The sequence below is a fragment of the Camelina sativa genome, chromosome 16, assembly GCF_030686135.1.
Source record: "Camelina sativa cultivar CO46 ecotype springtype chromosome 16, ASM3068613v1".
NCBI classification, from domain to species: domain Eukaryota; kingdom Viridiplantae; phylum Streptophyta; class Magnoliopsida; order Brassicales; family Brassicaceae; genus Camelina; species Camelina sativa.
Window position 1 is genome coordinate 21,456,634 of NC_141895.1, and position 19,416 is coordinate 21,476,049.

General features: G+C 38.3%; 6 protein-coding genes across 11 annotated transcripts; 4 read left to right on the forward strand and 2 right to left on the reverse strand.

Moving 5' to 3' along the window:
• Positions 1 to 506: 506 nt before the first annotated feature.
• On the forward strand, positions 507 to 4,183 carry LOC104751082 (alanine aminotransferase 2, mitochondrial-like). The gene is made up of 14 exons (XM_010472957.3): positions 507 to 905; positions 1,372 to 1,422; positions 1,530 to 1,580; positions 1,764 to 1,829; positions 1,912 to 1,973; positions 2,071 to 2,149; positions 2,239 to 2,343; positions 2,442 to 2,552; positions 2,628 to 2,765; positions 2,863 to 3,058; positions 3,128 to 3,282; positions 3,353 to 3,427; positions 3,514 to 3,717; positions 3,822 to 4,183. The coding sequence occupies exons 1-14, from the start codon at positions 669 to 671 to the stop codon at positions 3,936 to 3,938; spliced, it is 1,647 nt and encodes a 548-aa protein (XP_010471259.1). The 5' UTR covers positions 507 to 668; the 3' UTR covers positions 3,939 to 4,183.
• A 271-nt stretch (positions 4,184 to 4,454) lies between these two features.
• Positions 4,455 to 6,384, forward strand: LOC104751083 (uncharacterized). The gene is made up of 5 exons (XM_010472959.3): positions 4,455 to 4,939; positions 5,065 to 5,217; positions 5,313 to 5,454; positions 5,626 to 5,867; positions 5,944 to 6,384. The coding sequence occupies exons 1-5, from the start codon at positions 4,535 to 4,537 to the stop codon at positions 6,148 to 6,150; spliced, it is 1,149 nt and encodes a 382-aa protein (XP_010471261.1). The 5' UTR covers positions 4,455 to 4,534; the 3' UTR covers positions 6,151 to 6,384.
• A 347-nt stretch (positions 6,385 to 6,731) lies between these two features.
• Positions 6,732 to 7,666, reverse strand: LOC104751084 (agamous-like MADS-box protein AGL61). The gene has a single exon (XM_010472960.2). The coding sequence runs from the start codon at positions 7,619 to 7,621 to the stop codon at positions 6,938 to 6,940; it is 684 nt and encodes a 227-aa protein (XP_010471262.1). The 5' UTR covers positions 7,622 to 7,666; the 3' UTR covers positions 6,732 to 6,937.
• Positions 7,667 to 9,077: 1,411 nt separating this feature from the next.
• On the forward strand, positions 9,078 to 10,354 carry LOC104712841 (ethylene-responsive transcription factor ERF073-like). Of its 2 annotated transcripts, none has more exons than XM_087490112.1 (2): positions 9,078 to 9,552; positions 9,662 to 10,354. In XM_087490112.1, exons 1-2 carry the CDS (start codon positions 9,362 to 9,364, stop codon positions 10,224 to 10,226), a joined length of 756 nt encoding a protein of 251 aa, XP_087346238.1. In that variant the 5' UTR covers positions 9,078 to 9,361; the 3' UTR covers positions 10,227 to 10,354. The 2 variants fall into 2 exon arrangements, with proteins under 2 accessions (XP_087346238.1, XP_087346237.1); XM_087490111.1 differs by having other exon boundaries at positions 9,233 to 9,548; positions 9,634 to 10,354.
• Positions 10,355 to 10,482: 128 nt separating this feature from the next.
• LOC104712839 (small ribosomal subunit protein uS2z) lies at positions 10,483 to 12,928 on the reverse strand. The gene is made up of 5 exons (XM_010429816.3): positions 12,299 to 12,928; positions 11,452 to 11,714; positions 11,169 to 11,366; positions 10,835 to 11,051; positions 10,483 to 10,731 (listed from the first exon to the last, which is right to left on the reverse strand). The coding sequence occupies exons 1-5, from the start codon at positions 12,441 to 12,443 to the stop codon at positions 10,658 to 10,660; spliced, it is 897 nt and encodes a 298-aa protein (XP_010428118.3). The 5' UTR covers positions 12,444 to 12,928; the 3' UTR covers positions 10,483 to 10,657.
• Positions 12,700 to 19,328, forward strand: LOC104751088 (protein PHYTOCHROME-DEPENDENT LATE-FLOWERING). Of its 5 annotated transcripts, none has more exons than XM_087490106.1 (13): positions 12,700 to 12,954; positions 13,047 to 13,221; positions 13,403 to 13,466; positions 13,554 to 13,618; positions 13,714 to 13,797; positions 14,042 to 14,122; positions 14,537 to 14,671; positions 14,751 to 14,849; positions 14,932 to 16,277; positions 16,531 to 16,748; positions 16,829 to 16,977; positions 17,336 to 17,374; positions 17,455 to 19,328. In XM_087490106.1, exons 2-13 carry the CDS (start codon positions 13,093 to 13,095, stop codon positions 19,009 to 19,011), a joined length of 3,966 nt encoding a protein of 1,321 aa, XP_087346232.1. In that variant the 5' UTR covers positions 12,700 to 12,954; positions 13,047 to 13,092; the 3' UTR covers positions 19,012 to 19,328. The 5 variants fall into 5 exon arrangements, with proteins under 5 accessions (XP_087346232.1, XP_087346231.1, XP_087346235.1 ...); XM_087490105.1 differs by having other exon boundaries at positions 13,050 to 13,221; XM_087490109.1 differs by having other exon boundaries at positions 12,711 to 12,954; positions 13,720 to 13,797.
• Positions 19,329 to 19,416: the final 88 nt, after the last annotated feature.

A 19,416-nucleotide genomic window follows, 5' to 3' on the forward strand; every position in this document is an offset into this window, starting at 1 on the left:
TTTATTTTAAAATAAATAAAAATTATGTTTATTAATAATATTTTAATTTATAATACAATAATATTCATATTTTTCACAGTATATTGGCAGAAAAATATACTTTATACAAAATTTCATATTAAATTAATTTGAAAGCTTTATTTGAAAATTGTACGAATAGTAAAATAAAATTAAAAAATGTGTATACCGTAAATAAAAACTAAAAATATTTTAAATTATATTTTATTTTAAAATCAAATGTAAAATTTTATTTTATATACATTAAAAATAGTATTAGTATTTTATTGACTGATTTATTTAATATTTAATATATTTTTAAAAATATTGTTATTATTTGGTTACCAGTTATTATTTTGTTCTTTCTCTGCATCTTTTCCTTTCATTCCTCAAAAATTGTTTATTCCGTTCCTCATTGTTCTTTTTATTCATTTTCCTTTTGTTCCTATTTTTCTTTTGTTCCTCTAGTGGTTACCCGTAGAAGCCAAAAATTTCAATATATTTTATTTGAACGTGGAGAACAAGGCAAAATTATGTGTGCAAAGCACTTGGTTTTAGAGGACATTGGTTGGTTGGTACCCTTGTTCTTCCTTCTGTGAGAGAGTTGGTGGTTCAATCTTGGGCCTTGAGTAGCACGTTCTGTACTATAAAGTAAAGCTGATCAAAGAGAGATGCGGAGATTTTTGATTAGCCAAGCTAAAAAAGGTCTTGTCGACCATACGACTCGTCGTCAACATCACCAAACTCGAAGCTTTCTCTCTCTTCTTCCTCCTTCTTTTTCTGCTAATTCTCCTCGTGCTGCTCCTCTTGTTTCTCTGTCTCGTTTCATGAGTTCTACTTCGGACATGGCTGCTTCTTCTGATTCCACTTCTTCACTTCCCGTTACTCTTGACTCCATCAATCCCAAGGTTGGTTTCCTAACTCTGTAGCTGTTTTTGAATTTGTGGGTTTCTGGGTTTCTTTTTTTCTCCGATTAGGATTTGTTTCTGTTTAGCTCAAATTTTCAATTTTTTCAGTATGGGTTTACTGATTTCACGCCAAAGGTTTGGTCTTTTTGCTTCCCAATGATGAAATCGACAAGCTTTGCTTTATTTCTTCGGTTCGCCGTTCTTGATTTGTGCTTAGGTCAATCCTCGTGATGATTTATAGATGTTTCTTTGCAGACTCCTTTTTTACCGATATTTTAAAAATCTTACATTTTCTCTCATCAGACTCTGCTAATTAAAATTCTGTTCTTGTTTTCACCGATTTGTCACATTCTTAATACTTTTCACTTTTTTTTTGTCATTACTTTTGTTATATGTGTTACTTTCAATCATGCTGAGGGCTTTGGTTTTATTGTTAACTGAGATGGTTTTTATTTTTTGGTGGCAGGTTCTGAAATGTGAGTATGCTGTTCGTGGAGAAATCGTCAACATTGCTCAGGTCAGAGATTCATGTCCTTTGTTTGATAACATGAGAAACAATATTTGTAAGATTTTTTTTCAAAGCTAATTAACTTCTTCTGTCTGCCTTTTGTTTCCATACTACAGAAGTTGCAAGAAGACTTGAAGTCTAATAAGGATGCTTACCCCTTCGATGAGGTAAAATCTTGTTATTCATTTGCATAAATATGTTCTCTTGTACATGTGTGTTCTTTGTAGAGTTATGATCGATATGAGTTTCATAGAATAGAGTGGATAGTTTAGTGTTGATGTTGCATATTCTTGAACTCCTTATAATTCCCAACAAGAAAGAAACTTTGAAGTCTTCACCGCTTTTGGCAGATCATCTATTGCAACATTGGAAATCCTCAATCACTTGGTCAGCTGCCTATAAGGTTCTTCCGAGAGGTAAGCGAATGTTTTTGTTGCTCTTTTGTTTGTCATGTATCAGCCCTGAGTTATAACTTCTATGATCATCTATATGTCTCAGGTTCTTGCGTTGTGTGATCATTCAAGCCTTTTGGATGAGACTGAAACACATGGTTTGTTCAGGTATTGATCATCTATATGTCTCAGGTTCTTGCGTTTGTACGCTATATTGCTTATATGGTTTAAGATTGCTTCACATTTGGTTTTTATCCTCTATAAGTACTGATTCAATTGACCGAGCATGGAAGATTTTGGATCAAATTCCTGGAAGAGCAACTGGTGCTTACAGTCACAGCCAGGTTTGTCATCAGGGTCTAATTTAAAGTCCTTAACACTATATTTACATGACCCTTATGTTGCTAAATGATTTTCCATTTTCTTTCCCCAGGGTATCAAGGGATTACGTGACGTTATTGCAGCTGGAATCGAAGCTCGTGATAGTTTCCCTGCTGATCCAAATGATATTTTCTTGACTGATGGTGCAAGTCCAGCGGTAACAGTCGAAACAAAAACATGTTCTCATACAAGTATAGCAAATCCTCTTAAATGGTTCATGATAAGTGATTTTTTTTTTTTCTCTTCGCTCTATAGGTTCACATGATGATGCAACTTCTCTTAAGCTCAGAGAAAGATGGTATCCTCTGTCCCATTCCTCAGTATCCACTGTACTCTGCTTCAATTGCCCTACATGGTGGATCTTTGGTATGTTCATTTTATCATTATGGAGTTTGTTGTTTTTTGGTGCGATCTTTTGATGATGGTCATTTTTCTGCTTAGGTTCCATACTATTTAGATGAAGCAACAGGATGGGGACTGGAAATATCTGATCTTAAGAAGCAACTGGAGGAAGCTAGGGCGAAGGGCATCACTGTAAGAGCCTTGGTTGTGATAAACCCCGGTAACCCAACTGGGCAGGTAAAACCATATCTTCAAAACTTATAGATTGACAAATTTAAGCACTTATGATGTAACTGTAACATTTCTTTAATTTTGCGCTATGAATTTGGTTAAGGTTCTTGCGGAAGAAAACCAGCGTGACATTGTAAATTTCTGCAAGCAAGAGGGTTTAGTTCTTTTAGCTGACGAGGTCTACCAAGAAAATGTTTACGTCCCTGACAAAAAGTTCCATTCTTTCAAGAAAGTTGCTCGGTCTTTGGGCTACGGCGAAAAGGATATGTCCTTAGTCTCGTTCCAATCAGTCTCTAAAGGTAATTGAACAACCTTTTTTATTTGTTCAGTGCTTTCATTTGATGGCTTATATCTTATTCTGTTGACAGGATACTATGGAGAATGTGGGAAAAGAGGAGGTTACATGGAGGTTACCGGATTCACATCTGATGTAAGAGAACAGATATACAAAATGGCTTCTGTGAATCTGTGTTCTAACATCTCTGGTCAAATTCTTGCTAGCCTTGTCATGAGCCCACCCAAGGTAAATATCAGTTTTCGCCAATTCTTGCAACAGATAAAATGACTAATCAGTCTTTTTCATATTTGATCAGCCTGGTGATGACTCATATGACTCATACATGGTAGAAAGAGATGGAATTCTCTCATCCATGGCTAAACGTGCAAAGGTGAGTTGAAAGATTCATTACAGTACCCTCTTAAAATTATCAGTCACTTGTATAACTTTTCATAAGCTTTGACAATGAATGTGCAGACTTTGGAAGATGCTCTTAACAATTTAGAAGGCGTTACGTGTAACAGAGCCGAAGGAGCAATGTATCTCTTCCCACGAATTAATCTTCCTCACAAGGCGATTGAAGCTGCTGAGGCCGAAAAAACTGCGCCGGATGCGTTCTACTGCAAACGCCTTCTCAATGCTACTGGTGTAGTTGTAGTCCCTGGTTCTGGCTTTGGACAGGTAAAAAAATAAATAACAAACCTTTTACAAATAAGAAACTTCTAATGTTTTTCCAAAGGATAATATAGCTTGAATCTGTGTGTTTTCGATTCACTGTGGTTTAGGTTCCTGGAACATGGCACTTTAGATGCACAATACTTCCTCAAGAAGACAAGATTCTGGCGATAGTGGATCGTCTCACAGCGTTCCACAAGAGCTTCATGGACGAGTTCCGTGACTAGTGAAACCTTAACATGGAAGATGAACTTAAAAGAACTTTCAAGAAAAGTGTAATCAGTTTGAGTAATTTTTTTTATTTTTTATTTTTTTGACAACTTTGAGTAATTTTTTAAAAAAAAGAAGCAATGTGGTGAGATCAGACAATTTAATTATAGGATATATGTAGTATGTACTCCATGGGCATGCCAGTTTAAGATATGAAGGTATGTAAGCGAGATATGAAAATTAAGTAAATTGATTATTATTATTTTTTTTTGTCATGTTTCCTATATGAATATCTAATATTTTGCTAACAATTGGCTCTGAGCTAATTCCTTAAATGTTTGTTGACAAAAAAACTAAAATAAAAAAAAATAGATATATTTTGCGATTTTTTTGTTCTTAAATATTTTTTTGCCTAATTTTCCCATTTACATATTTTATTAAGTAAAATTGATTTTTTTAATCATTTGTTAACAATAATTTAACAAACAATAAGAAGTGGGCTTATTAATGGGCCTTGTATTCACAATAAGGCTACCTGACCTAAGAACTGAATATTATTTTCAATTTTTTTATTTTTTTTTTCATTTTCTCATTTTCTCATTTTTCGGAATCAATGTGGCGAAGATCACCGTCGTTTATCCTCGATCGAACCTCGAGTTCACCTCCCATGGCCGCCGATACAACACGAACCCCCATTCAAAACCCTGATTCCATCTCCGCTTATTACCAAACCCGCGCGGCGCATCACGGTGTCATTACAAGCGAATGGCTATCCCAAGCTCAAGCGGCCGTGGGCGGCGTCGTCTCTGGCGATGAGCATCCTGTCTCATCCCTCAATGAGCTCGGGAACGAGAAGTCGTTTAATGTAATCGAAGAGTTCAATAGCTGGAGAAAGCAGCCGGATCTGGCTGAAGCCGTCGCGGCTATTAGAGCTCTTGCTGCGGTTATTCGTGCCAGCGAAGCTACTACTATGATGGAGCTTGAGATTGAGCTCAAAAAGGCCTCTGATACTCTCAAGGTGAAAAAATCGCGATTTCATTCTTGATTCTTGATTCTTGATTATTGATTAGTGATTCTTGATTACCGATTCTTGATTCTTGATTAGTGGTTCTTGATTGAGAAATGTTTCAATTTTTTTGGCAGTCATGGGACAAAACGTCAATCTCTTTGACTGCTGGATGCGATTTGTTCATCAGATACGTTACGAGAACGTCTGCTTTAGAATACGAAGATTTCAATTCAGCTAAGTCTCGTCTTCTTGAACGTGCTGAGAAATTTGGGGAAATATCTTGCAAGGTACTTCCTTTATCTATAGTAATGGAGTAGATAGATCAAAAGACATTTGTGATAGAAGAGGGATTCATAAAGAGGATTCCAACTGCATTGTGCAGGCTCGTAGGATTATCGCAATGCTTAGTCAAGATTTTATATTTGATGGTTGTACCATTTTGGTTCATGGACTCTCTAGAGTTGTTCTGGAAATACTTAAGACTGCTGCTCAAAACAACAAGCTCTTTCGTGTTCTCTGCACAGGTTCGTTCTCTTTTCCAAAACACCCTTTTTCATTTTAACAATAAAGCTTCGATATTGGGTCTTGAGTTGTATCCGCTTAATGAGACCTTTTGTTTCTTGTGATCTACATAATCTTGACTTAGTAGTATTTAGTAGCCTCTCTCTGAACCTTTTTAATTAATAAATTGACAGAGGGAAGGCCGGATGGAACAGGAGTTTTGTTATCGAGTGAGCTATCGAAGCTGGATATCCCAGTGAAGCTACTGCTTGATTCAGCTGTAGCGTATAGCATGGATGAAGTAGACATGGTGTTTGTCGGGGCGGATGGAGTTGTAGAAAGCGGTGGTATTATTAACATGATGGGAACATACCAAATCGCACTTGTGGCTCACAGTATGAACAAACCTGTCTATGTCGCTGCCGAGAGTTATAAGGTAATTGAAACGGTTTTATAAGATCCAAGAGACAGAGAGAAAGAGTGGTTAATGATACAAAGTTGTGTATTTGCAGTTTGCTAGGCTTTACCCATTAGACCAAAAGGACATGGCACCAGCGCTGAGACCAATTGAGTTTGGCTTAAAGATTCCAACAAAGGTGGAAGTAGAGAGGTCGGCTCGAGACTATACTCCCCCTCAGTACCTAACACTCCTATTCACGGACCTTGGTGTTCTCTCTCCCTCTGTAGTTAGCGATGAGCTTATTCAACTCTATCTCTAATTTCAACTCCTAATTAATAATTAACTCTTTATTAAGTTTGTTTGTGAGAAAGTGGAAAATTTCAGTTTTGATCCTTTAAAGATCTTCAAATTCGTGTTTCTGATCCGTAAAAAACTTGTTTCGGTTGTTGAATCAGTTTTCTGATCGATTCGATTCATCCGCGTTATCGACATAAATGTACTTGTCTCATTGTAGATGTCATCTAACCAGCTAGTTGGCCACGTTACCCCGTAACCAGTTACCTATCCTGGATGGACAACGATAACTTCAAACATGGAAGTACTACTTACATTTTCCTACCTTAGACTATAAAACATGTAGAAAACTAATCCTTAGTCTTCCTGTTCCGATTATTGATTACGACTTGTCAGTATGTGGAATTTGTTCAGTTCTAATAAGCACATTTACAACATCACCATGGTCACTTTCCAACCCTCAAGCCCGAATTGTTAAAAGTTTCAGCCATCGACAGGTCAATCAGAGAATCTAATCTCAATTCAAGGCAATGGTTGGAGAGAATATTACAATTCCTTTTTGAAAAATAAATAATTAAAAAAAAAAAACTAAATAAGACAAAGAAATTGACAATATCATAACTATTAATAAATTGACTCCATATATATAAGAAATATAAGGATTCAATGTCCGTATACAATACTTTTTTTTTTCAATCTAAAACTTGAAAGCATTAGTTAATTTAGATAAACGAATTCATATAATTCAGAATCGACCTATATCTATATGTAATAAAACCAAAGTGTAATAGTAATAAATTAAAGAAAACACTTCACTGTCTAGGTTTTGGAGACATAAATGGAACCGCAAGATCCAAACCAGCATCGTTACCTAGATAACTTCGATCGTTCCTAGCCATCAGGCTTTCATTAGACAGTTTCCAGTCAGCCATTGCCATCTCATTTGGAAACGCCGGAAGATTCTCAACCGTCCGATCATTACCCATCTGGGAGATCCTCGTCAGTAGATTCTCCCTTAACAGACTCAACGCCATCTTGTACTCTTCCATATCCTCCTCCGCTACACTCTCCACCGCTCTCTCCCACCACATCAAACCGTCGTGATTCTCATCTCCTGCTGCCACGTCACATCCGGGGTTCGTCCTCAGCATCACCGGAGTCTTGCGAATGTATTTATCGACGAGTGTGTCCACGTTACCAAACGAGTAGATCCTATCGCAGCGTGAAAACGTTATGATACCAATCTGTGCGCCGCAGAGAACGCTTAACTCGGCGGCTTTTTTGAAAAGACCGGATCTGCGTTTCGAAAACGTCACTTGCCTTCGGTTCTCAACTTCGATCTCCTTGATCTCTATCTTTTGTCGACCTTTGGTGGTTCGAGGCTTTTTTGGTGTAGTCTCTTTTTTTTGGTTGGCAAGCAAGTTAGGGTTTCGAAGGGGCTTTTGTTTCGCGGGCGGTAAGCAAGTGATAGTTGAAGCTTCTCCAACATCCACCATATTGGAGACAAGAATGAAAGATGATGATTATGAGATGACAAAGCTTTCTTTGAGAGAAATATTCGGATTTATATTTATATACATAGTTTTCGATCAAATATGGAATTTTTGTGTAATCATAATATATGCTAATTATATTGTGGTATTAAATGCGCCTCAATAAGTTAACTTTATATATTTTTGGAATGATTCCATTAAAATTAACATTATCTTTTTTTAACCTAAGTTTCGTGATATTATTTCCCAAATTTACGAGATATACTTGCTCCTTTCTATTTTACCCTTTTTGTTAATTAACAAAATAATTATGATATGCTAATATATATTGGTCAAATTCATACCAAAAAAAAATATATATTGGTCAAATTAAATATATGCATATCGATTGTCAAAGAAAACATTGGCTATATGAAATGAAACGTAGAAAATCCCATTTTCGTGGGTCGTACGTTGCCATTGTGAATATTTAATTTAACTTAAATCATTTTATTTTTCCATTTAATATGCCACTCAACGAACCATAGCGGATTAGCCTCTTGACAAAGATTCAAAGTTTGGTCGATAGATTAATTTAGATTAAAAAAAATGCGTAGTGGAGAAAACCATGGGATAGTTAGTCAGTATTAGAGACTACTTATGGTTTAAAAATTGAAAGCCGTACCCCTATTGATAGGTTAACACAACTTGGATTAACAATTATTATAATTAATTAACTTTTTAAAAAAATGTATATATCAAATTGTTGTCAACAGCTAGCTGTACATAAATATTGTGTTCATTAAGGTTATTCCTTAAAGTTTCTTACCTAATCACGCAATAATAATAACCCCTAAAACACATTGGGGTTAACCCATATGTCGATAAATAAAGCAAACATCCCAAAGACTTGTTCTTCAATATGAAACTGTTACAAGTTACTAGACCATTTGGTAAATGACTACTATATATATATATATATATATATATACGGTCTCTGTTTTTTGAAAAACAAAACATATAAATATGGAATTCAAATGAACTAAACAAAATAAATGAATGTGATTATCGATGTCTTAAATTTATGACATGATGTAAAGAAGGGACTGTGGGTTTTTTTTTTCCCAAAATTTTGGAAAGTTTTGAATCATTACAATTCGAATGTAAGAAGGAAAATATATTTCAAAAATGGTGGGTTAAAAGAAAAAAATAATAGTAATTTACTTAAATCTTCAAATTAATCCTTTATTCACCTTTATAATTAAAATTATCGGTAAGATTGAAAATCTATGATATTATGCGATTGGCCATAAAACTAGGTAGGGCGCATTAAGCATTAAATTAGATTTAAGAAGAAAAAAAATCACCATCATTAAAACTCAAATATACAGTGACGAAAAAAAGAAGCTCAAATATACGAATCATTAATGTAAAAGATCTGACTAGAAGATAAGATTAGATTTACACCCAAGGCAAAAAAGAAGATAAGATCGAATAGTATTAAATTTTAATAATATCGAGTTATTATTCATCAACTCAGCCAAGTGCAGAACGGCGTAATAATAAAATTAAGCTATGCTTGAAGAGCAAAAGGCAAAAAAAACGGTAAAATTAAAATTAACTAATATCCCACTTGTCCCAACTGTCATCACGCGTAGTCTTTTTTTTTTTTTGGCATATAAGAGTGTGCTGCTACGATACAAAGCAACAATGAGAAACACACAAAGCAACAAATCTTACTTTTAACCCCAAAACTTTTCAAAAATGTGTGGAGGAGCTGTAATTTCCGATTACATAACGCCGTCGGAGTCCGATCAAGAGAAGATTGGGAGAGGGAAGAAGTCTTCTTGGACAAGTAAGGCTGTCTTTGATTGCTCAATCAACGATTTCAAGGGAGATTTTGAAGAAATTGAGTCGGACTTCTCTTCAACTCGTAAACGTGCATCATCAGGTGAGTTATGATTCTTTTTTTTTCCTGTGGTTTTGTTTTGTTCATAACTTGGTAGTTGTTTGAACTTTTTTTTATTTATGGATAGGCTCAGCGTTACAGAGCAGTCGGTACAGAGGAACCAGGAGAAGACCTTGGGGGAGATGGGCAGCTGAGATTCGTGATCCGATCAAAGGAGTTCGAGTTTGGCTCGGTACTTTCAATACAGCTGAAGACGCTGCTCGAGCTTATGATCTTGAAGCTAAGAGAATCCGAGGAGCCAAAGCTAAGCTCAATTTCCCAAACGAACCTTCTAAAAGACGCAAAGCGGAGGCTAAGACTGTGCAACTGATACAAGAGAAGAAGAAGCATGAGGCTGATCTTGGATTGGCGATGGCTAGCTCAGTGCCTAGTAGTAGCCATACAGATTTCTTGTGGGATGAGAATAATGCGGACACACTTCTGATCGATACACAATGGCTCCAAGATGTCATCATGGGGGATGCGAAGAAAAAACAGGAACTAAATGATGGTGAAAAAGAAGGCAACGTTAATGCTGTTCTGCTTTCGGAAGAGCTTCTAGCTTTCGAGAACCAGACCGAGTGTTTCTCGCAGATTCCGTTTATGGAGGGAACTTGTGATTCCTTAACATCTCTGAGTAGTCTCTTTGATGGAGACAATAACATTAATCTTTGGTCCTGAACGTCCCTTGAACAAAAGACATGAGTTCTTGTTTTGTATGCGTGTAGCACACTTGCCAAGGAAGATTGAATTATCTTTCTTTCCTCTTGTCAATATATCAAATAAATAAAAAGCCACTTTGAATCGTACTATTTTTGTCATTTTTAATTCTGTCTTGCAATTACTGAGTTTCAGTTTTATAATCAAGACGTAGAAATAATTGTTGTGAAGAACCACAATATCAATTCATATTTGTGACAAGCCTCAAAGGATAATATAGTAGAAATTTTTTTGATTCAAAACAAAAAAAAAAAGTGCAAAACAAAATAATCTAATTGTCTTAAGGGAAACAAGTGAGAAGAAAAACAGTTACGGTTCGATAACTTTTCAATCCCAACAGTACAAAAAAGCATGTCTATAACCCTTAACCATCGAGTAAAAGGCTATCCACTTTAGTCCCAATTTGTAGCTGGAGCACCTGTGGGTGGCGCGGCAGCATCCCATCCACCTTCTGCTGCTGGAGCAACTGGAACAGCAAAAATAAAACCCAATAAGAAAGCATTAAAAATCAAGATTGCTTGATATGAGATCAAGAATAGGGTTGCTTGTTATATCTATCAAAAACTCACCAGCAGAATCACTCCAAGAAGCAGCAGCAGGTGCGGCAGCGATAGGAGCCTGAGCTTCTCCTGGCCATGCACCATCAGGGATCTGAGCAGTGGTCCATTGGTCTCCACCAGCCATTCCGTAATCAGGAGGAGGAAGTCCAAAGTCGGTGGGAGGGGCAGCTTCATCTTCATCCTCTGGCTTGGTCTCCTCAGATTCCCTGTAAAAGAACAGGTCAACCTGTACAATAACACAACATATGAAGCAGTTGGTCGACAAACATGCAAAGTTTAAATGAACTGTTTTCGACTTTGTCAGAACACAAAGATCCAAAAATGATAATATTCCTCCTCTTACCATGACATCCCACTTCTGCCCACGTTGAATGGTTCCACGCATCTGAAGGACCATGCGAGCAAGAAGCCAGAAAAGACACCCAATGCTGTGCTTTCCCTTGTTGTTGGCAGGGATACCAATGTCAACAAATCTCATTGGAGAGTCTGTGTCACAGAAAGCAATGATGGGAATGTTTCCCAAAGCACCTTCCTTGATTGGCTGCAACACAAGAAATGGATCAAGATCAATACATAAAACATCACTTGTTATTAGGAAAAAGACTCATTAGTAAAGAAGAGTTTACCTGGTGGTCAGTTCTTGGGTCAGTAAGAATCAAGAGCCTGGGTTCACTGAAGGAAGTTTGCATCTGATTGGTGAAGGTACCAGGAGTGTGCCTTCCAGCAATGGCATTGGCTCCAGTGTACTGAGCAAACTTCAGGACAGCTCTCTGACCATAGGGCCTAGCAGACTGAACAATAATGTCCTGTGGGTTTTCAATGGCAACAATAACACGAGCAGCCATCATGAGCTTATCCCATGTTTTGCCAAGGTTGAAGATGTAAATACCTGAAAAAGACGAAAATCAAAAACAACTAAGTTCCATTATATATCATTTCGCAGTGCAGATCTAAAAAAAGGAGCAGAAACTAGCAACCAAACAATCTCTAACACCAGTCAAACCGTTCAAACCCCAAAACAGCTTTGATTAGGTTAAAATTCCCATCCACAAACAAAAATTTCAAAATAAACCAAATGAAACCAGAACCATTCGATCATTTCTTCATGAAACACTAAAAAATCACTTCTGTAAACACCAGAGAAAACACAACAACACGACTTTTGTATGTTACTTATACAATGCAGAGAAGAGCCAGTGATGAACATCACTAGCTAGTCTCAAGGTTTGAGCATTTCAAGTGAGCCACCGTTTAGATCCGTCGTGTTAATCTCTATTTCGGACATAAAACAGTGAAAAAATCTAGAACGACCAATAAATCCAAAACCAAGGAAGAACATAAGCAAAGCGAGAACACAACATCAAAAGAGACATAAAACATACAAATGAACCCTACAGAGAAATCTCAACACTCAGATCATCTACATAACACAGATTTGCAAAAAATACAAGAGAATGATATAAGAGAATATACCGTCGTTGCGTCTCTTGAAGACGTAACGCTCCATCTGGTAATTGCAATTCTTGGTACCGAGATGAACCTCAGCGGCACACATCATCCTGATGTCAGCTTCCCTCTGGGAGAGCTGTGCTGAGCTAGCAGATCCATTAGTCGCCATTTTCTGATCTCTCTCTCTCTTCTTCTTCTCCGGGACCTTAAATCGCCGCAGATAAGCTTCAGCTTTGTAAATCACTCACAAAAGGGAGAGAGGCGTCGAAACTGGTAGCGCTTATAATGGTGAGGGTATTCGCAAAACCCTAATTACGTACAAAGTCGATTTTACCCTCACAAGGCTGGTTAAAATTAAATCGAACTCAACCAACGGTTTAAATGTCCGGTTTGTATTAAACCGAAATCTAAGTGTACCACACAACATCACAAACTCGCCAGCAAAATGATAATTTCTATTTTTCTTGCTAACTTTGGGTTAGGAAGAACGAAGGAACCCTAAAAGCATATCATCATCTCTCTTCGATCTCATCTCCTTCAAAAAAAAAAAACATTCTCCACCTGTGTTTGTGAATTCTCCGTTGCTCGATCTTTAGAGATACCTTACCATTGCTTGTTCTCCGTTTCAAACGCAATTGGAGATCTTGTTTGGATGATCTTCTCTGGAACGAGCTCATAAGGTTTCAATTTCTTACTTTATGTGATTAGATTATCTTCAATTTTATAGTCTCCGCTCATTTTGGTATCATTCTTTTTGGCTGTTGTATTGTAGTAGTACCCCAGACTGGGTTGAGCTTGATCTCTGGAGAGAGTTCGGCATGGGTGTCTCGTTTAAGATATCCAAGGTTGGTAGAAAGTTCCGGCCTAAGATTTCTACTGAATCGGCTACTCCTGATTCTCCACAAGAGCTGAATCCGAAAGCAATCGTTCTATCTGCGAAAACAAAGGTAATTTTACTAAATTTTTAGCACTGAATAATTACAATTCTAGTTTGGGAAGTTGAAATTATGTTCTTAGATATCATTGTGAATGATGAATCGAGGAATAAGTTGATTTCATTTAATTTAAAAAGGTCACTTATTTTGGAAAATTATGTATAGATTATCAAATTTATTGTGTTTGATTCAGGCCATTGATGATAGCAATGCTGGTGATGTGTTTTCGAAGTCATCTTTGCCTGATATATCTCCAGGTTTGCATCTCAACAAATTCGACGCCTCATGTTTTTTTTGGCCAAGTTCGAGCTATGTTATATTGATTGCATTTGCTTTCTCCGCAGAGCATGAAGTTTCCTTCACATTGAGCCTCTATCCAAATGGGTACTCTGTAGGGAAACCTTCTGAGGTATCTAGTAGAACTTCATGTACTGAGAATTATTTTGTAGTTTCTTGTATCTGATTTTAAACCTTACACATCTAACAGTTAATTAATTTTTGAAGAGCCAGGCTGTGCAACAGACACCCTTTCGAGATGTTCCAAAGGTCTTACAACCGTATGATAGGGCAGCAGAGAGTCTACTTTCGGTAAATATTTCGCATTACACGGAAAATAACTTATAAGAACTCTGTTATTTTATACGAGATTCGAACATGTAATCAAAGTTTTGGTGAATGAATTTACAGTACTTAGATTGAGTAGATGTAAAGATGATGTTTGTTTCTTTCACTTGTTCAACCCCACTTATTCCTACTTGTTCGAATTTCGTTAATTCATTTTTGAGGTATCATTCCACTGAAAATGTATTTTATTGTTCCGGATACGTTATAGGCAATTGAGGCAGGCAGACTTCCTAGGGACATTTTGGAAGATATACCTTGCAAATTTGTGGACGGGGTGGTTATCTGTGAGGTTAGTTATCTGCAATAATTTATTTGGATTAAGCCTTCCTTGACCTGCCATCTAGTAAAAAAAGCTAGGACAAAAATTCCTAAGCCTCGAGAAGTAGTTGTTATTACCATAATTCTTGTTACTGTATTGTCTTCCATAAGTTTTTGAAAACAGTTCAAACTTATTCAAATATTCAAGCAATCTCTATAACTTTACTTGAACAAAATTTCTACACTAATCATGTAATAATTGCACGGGAGTTCAACTACCGAACTCATTTATAGGTGTTTTTAATTATTTCTGAAACTCATTGGTGTAATTGGAACCAGAAGTAAACTTAAAACAGCCTAGTTTTTATCATTCCTCTAAGTGACTGCTCAAGTATCATCTTACATCATGTTTTCTTTTCACTTTTGGTACATATGTACTATGTAGGTGCATGACTATCGGAAGCATCCGTCAGATCAAGTCTCTCCTGTGGTGAATAAATTGCGCCTTACGATGTCACTTGAGAATGTGGTCAAAGATATTCCATCAATAGACAACTCATGGACATATGGTGATCTCATGGTAATCACGGTACCTCTTGGATTATACGACATAACACTGAAACCATTATCTTCTGTACTGATCCTTACATCAACTACAGGAAGTGGAGTCCAGGATATTAAAAGCCCTACAACCTGAACTCTGTCTGGAACCTGTACCCAGACTTGATAGGCTGAGTAAGAACACTGTCTCTGCTAAGGTAATATCCATTAAAACAACTTCTCGTGTTTCTCTTATCAGTTGCTTGTATAATGTCTAAAAGTTTTTTTTGTACCCCGTAGCTCGATTTGTCTCTTTCTACTTTGCGGAAAAAGAGATTAAGGCAAATGACAGAAGTCACAGTCATGTCTCAAAACAAGATTCATGGCAAAAAGGTTTGCATTGATCGGCTTCCTGAAAGTTCAGAGCGAGGATGTATGCCGGGGCAGTTGATAATGCAGCAACCCCATAACAATCAGGCTATTCAAAATCCTGCTACCAATATGCTGGCGGGTTTAAGAACTCAGACCTTGCAAGATGCGCCAAATTCCTCTATGGCCTTGATACCACCTCAGCAACAAAGGTACCTGGGAACTGGAAATATAAGAAACATGCAGGATCAAGGATCAAATTCTGTCAGTGTCTCTGGAGTATCACCTGGAGGACTGGATGCGATGATGTCTTATGGCTCTGATAGTATGAACCCCAATCCATCTTTTCATAGAAAGAGGGAAAGTCAAGAAGGACAAATGTCATCTATGCCTAGTTTGAATAAACGGACAAGGGTTTCACACATGGGTCCTGATGGGGTTCCACATCAACAATTAGGGCAACGCATGGATGGCCTTCATGGAACCGATACGAGTTGGAAAAATGCGCTTCTACATCAGCAAGATATGCTAGGCAGAAGTATTCAGTATCCAAATACAGGTATTCAGAGGTTTTCACCACAGCAAATGGAAGGGGTTATGAATCAGGAAGGTGGTCCCAGTCAATTCCCAGCTTCACAACAGGGGGCAATGCGATTCACTTCAAAAGAGGAGCCATTTGAGACTGGTAAAATTGATGGTAGCATGAGAAACAATATGTCGGGTGTGGGAAGTGATGCAAATGAATTGGATCCGCGTATTCAGTCAAGGATGCCCCATAATGCATTCATGAGATCAAATTTCCCTCAAACATCATGGAATGTTAATCCTGGCCAGCAGATTGAAAAAGACCCAAGAAAGGAAGAACAATTTAGTAGAAGAATATCGGCTCAAAGTCCTCGTTTATCGGCAGGTGCTCCACCACAGTCCCCACTTTCATCGAAGTCTGGTGAGTTTTCTGGTGGTTCAATGGGTAATCACTATGGAGCAGTTGTAGCAGCTCAGAAGGACAAGGCTGTCACTTCGATTCCTGCTACTCAGTCAGTGGGTTCTAGTGCTAATGATGCTATGCAGCAAAGACAACACCAAGCCCAAATGGCTGCAAAACGGAGGACAAATTCTCTTCCTAAGACGCAAGTTATGAGCACTGTTGGTTCTCCTGTTAGTGTCAATACAGTGAGTGTCCCAGTTAATGCTAGGAGCCCTGCAGTGGGACCCCAAACTTTGGGCGATCACGCAATCCTTGATAGATTTTCAAAGATTGAACGAGTTGCTGCAAGGTATGAATTTTAAGTAGTCTGTTTTAACTTCGCATCATATTCATTTTTTTAATAATGATTTTTACTTTGACACATGTGATACTTCTCCTTAGTCTGATTTTGGCTTTACACTAGAGCATTGTTGGAATTGTCCCACTCTTATCTCATTGCATTTGTGCAAAGAAATAATGTTGGTTGGTGCATGGACATGTTTTGATGCTGTATTTCATAATCTTTATCTGTTGTTTGATCCAGTTTCTTGCTCCATGTTTAGGTACCAACTAAACTGCAAAAAGCATAAGGTGGATGAGTACTCTCGAAGACCTCGTGTGTATGCTAAACAGTCCCTGGCGGTTTGTTTATCAAACCTGTCTAATGAAGAGGACTTCAAAGATGAGGAAAAAACATTATCAAAATCTATTTTTGGTGGGAGTATGAATACATGCAAGAAAAGAGTCATGAACTTTGCTCGGATGGAACGTGTAATGCAAGGTCTGTTTTCTGTTTTAATTAGATATCTGTCGATTGTGTATTCCTCTATGTGATTGACTCTGACTCTAGTATCATTTCAGGCACTGTCTCTTCGTACGTCCCTAAAATACGAACAAAATTGGTTATGTCAGAGAAGCCCGTCGATGGGACAGTAGCATGGTATCAAGGGGACATAGATGATGGTGATGTTTCTTTGCCTGAAGATAATTTCTTAGCGTTGCCCAATACAGTAAGTTCACAGAAAATTTGACAATTATCGTACTCGCCCCTGTATTCTATTTTGATCAGTAATATCTCTTTAACTTGCATGCACTAACATTCAATGTAATGCTGACTTCACATTCAGTAATGTTTATTGGTTGCTGGGTCATGTTCTAGGGGTTTATGTCTCTCTTGTGAATGCTTTATGTAATTATGAATATGGTTGGTTGGTGTATGGATACTTCTCTCTTGTTACTTGCTTCTGCTTGTTTATCCTTCTCGTCCAATGCGCTGGAAAGGGGGTGGACAATGGATGATTGATTATTTTATGCACCACTTAATTTCTGGAATTTATGCTGACTTGCTAATTCGTCTCCTTCTCACAGCACATCGCCGATCTACTCGCTGCTCAATTTAAAATACTGGTACTTCTCGATTCCTGAGTCGATTATATCAACTTCGTGGTTCTATGGCTACTTACATATTGATTTATATGTTTATGCAGATGGCCGGTGAAGGATACATGATGGAAGAACATATTCTGGCAAAGCCAAATCATGGGGATGCTGGTCCAGTCAACAGCCAACCAAATTCTGCAGGTGGTTATCCAAGAGGTTACTCTGCAAACGATGGGCAACAGTATGGAGATGCAGTTGCAGGACAAGCGTCTGGTGAGGCATCGAAACAGGGGAATGCTGGAAGTGCACCTATTAACTCAACCCAGAATATTCTTGGAAATGCAAGGATGCTTCCTCCACCAAATTCTCAAGCTTTGCAAATGTCTCAAGGACTGCTGTCTGGTGTCTCCATGCCTATGCAATTACAACAGCTTGACCCACAACAATCAGCGTTACTGTCATCACAATCGCAGCAGAGAAATCAACAGTCTATGTTTACACAGCAACAGCATCCACAAATGCAGAGACCATCCATGATACTGCCTACAAATCCGCTATCAGCCATCAACTCGATGAGCCAGAGCTCTGGTATGCAACCGGGTGGTCAGATGGCCAACAAGTATTCGCCTCTCCAACTGCAGATGTTACAGCAGCAACAGGCAGCAATGCAGAAGAAGAGTATGATGGGGCTAGGATCAGGTGTAGGCATGGGTATGGGTATGGGTATGGGAAGCATGGGAAACAGTATTGCTGGGCTCGGAGCTTTAGGCAACCAACTGAATATGGCAGGAAGAGGGATTGGCGGAACCGGAATCTCATCATCAATGTCTGTTCCTGGCATCGGTAATATGGGCCAGAACCCAATGAATCTGAATCCAGCATCAAATTTGAATGCTATAAGCCAGCAACTCCGATCCGGTGCATTAACACCACAGCAAAACGCTCTGTTTACACAGATTAGGATGAACATGACAAGAGGAGGTGTAATGGGGGCTCCTCAAGCCGGGATAAGTGGCGTGTCAGGCGCGAGGCAGATGCACCCCAGCTCAGCTGGACTTTCCATGTTGGATCAGAATTCATTAAACCGAGCTAACCTGCAGCGAGCTGCTGCTATGGGTAACATGGGTCCACCGAAGCTGATGAATGGAATGAATATGTACATGAATCAACAGCAGCAGCAGCAACTCCAGCAGCAACTACAACAACAACAGTTGCAGCATCAGCAACAGTTACAGCAACCTATGTCTCAGCCACCTCAGCAGCTAGCTCAGTCTCCGCAGCAGCAGCAGCAGCAGCTACAACAACATGAACTTCCTCAACAAGGACAGCAGCAGCAGCAGGCAACAGCCTCCCCGCTTCAGTCTGTGCTATCACCACCCCAAGTAGGTTCTCCAGCAGCTGGAATTAGCCAGCAGCTACAACAGTCCAGTCCCCAGCAAATGAGTCAGAGAACTCCAATGAGTCCCCAGCAAATGAACCAAAGAACTCCTATGAGTCCACAGATAAGCTCCGGTACGATGCATCCCATGAGCACAAGCAACCTCGAGGGTTGTCCAGCGAGCCCACAGCTAAGTTCTCAGACAATAGGATCTGTTGGCAGCATCGCCAATTCTCCGATGGAGCTTCAAGGTCCCAAAAACAACTCTGGTGGTAACAATACCTAATCAAGAAAACTACGATTAGAGTAACATTATTTATCATCAGGAACCCTTGCTTCACAACATGAGTTGTAATCTAACGTAGGGACAAGCAGATAAAGGGTATTTAGTTAAGCGTTTGAAGTTTTTGCTTGTAAATTAAGCTTTTGAAATTAAATTAAGATTGGTGACCAAAGCATGTAAAGAAAGTAAAAAGAATCATTGTGCTCTGCATGTAAAAGAGTCGCATTATTGTTAGGCTGTCGATATGTAGCCAGTGTCTGCTTGAGGCTATTTTGGAGATGTTTTGTTTAAACATACAGTAATATATATTTGTTGTTCAATTGTTGCGCTTTGTTTACTGCTAAGGTTGTACAACAGAGAGCCAAATACTTGATCCTAAGTTATGGAAAAAGAGATTTCGTTGCATGC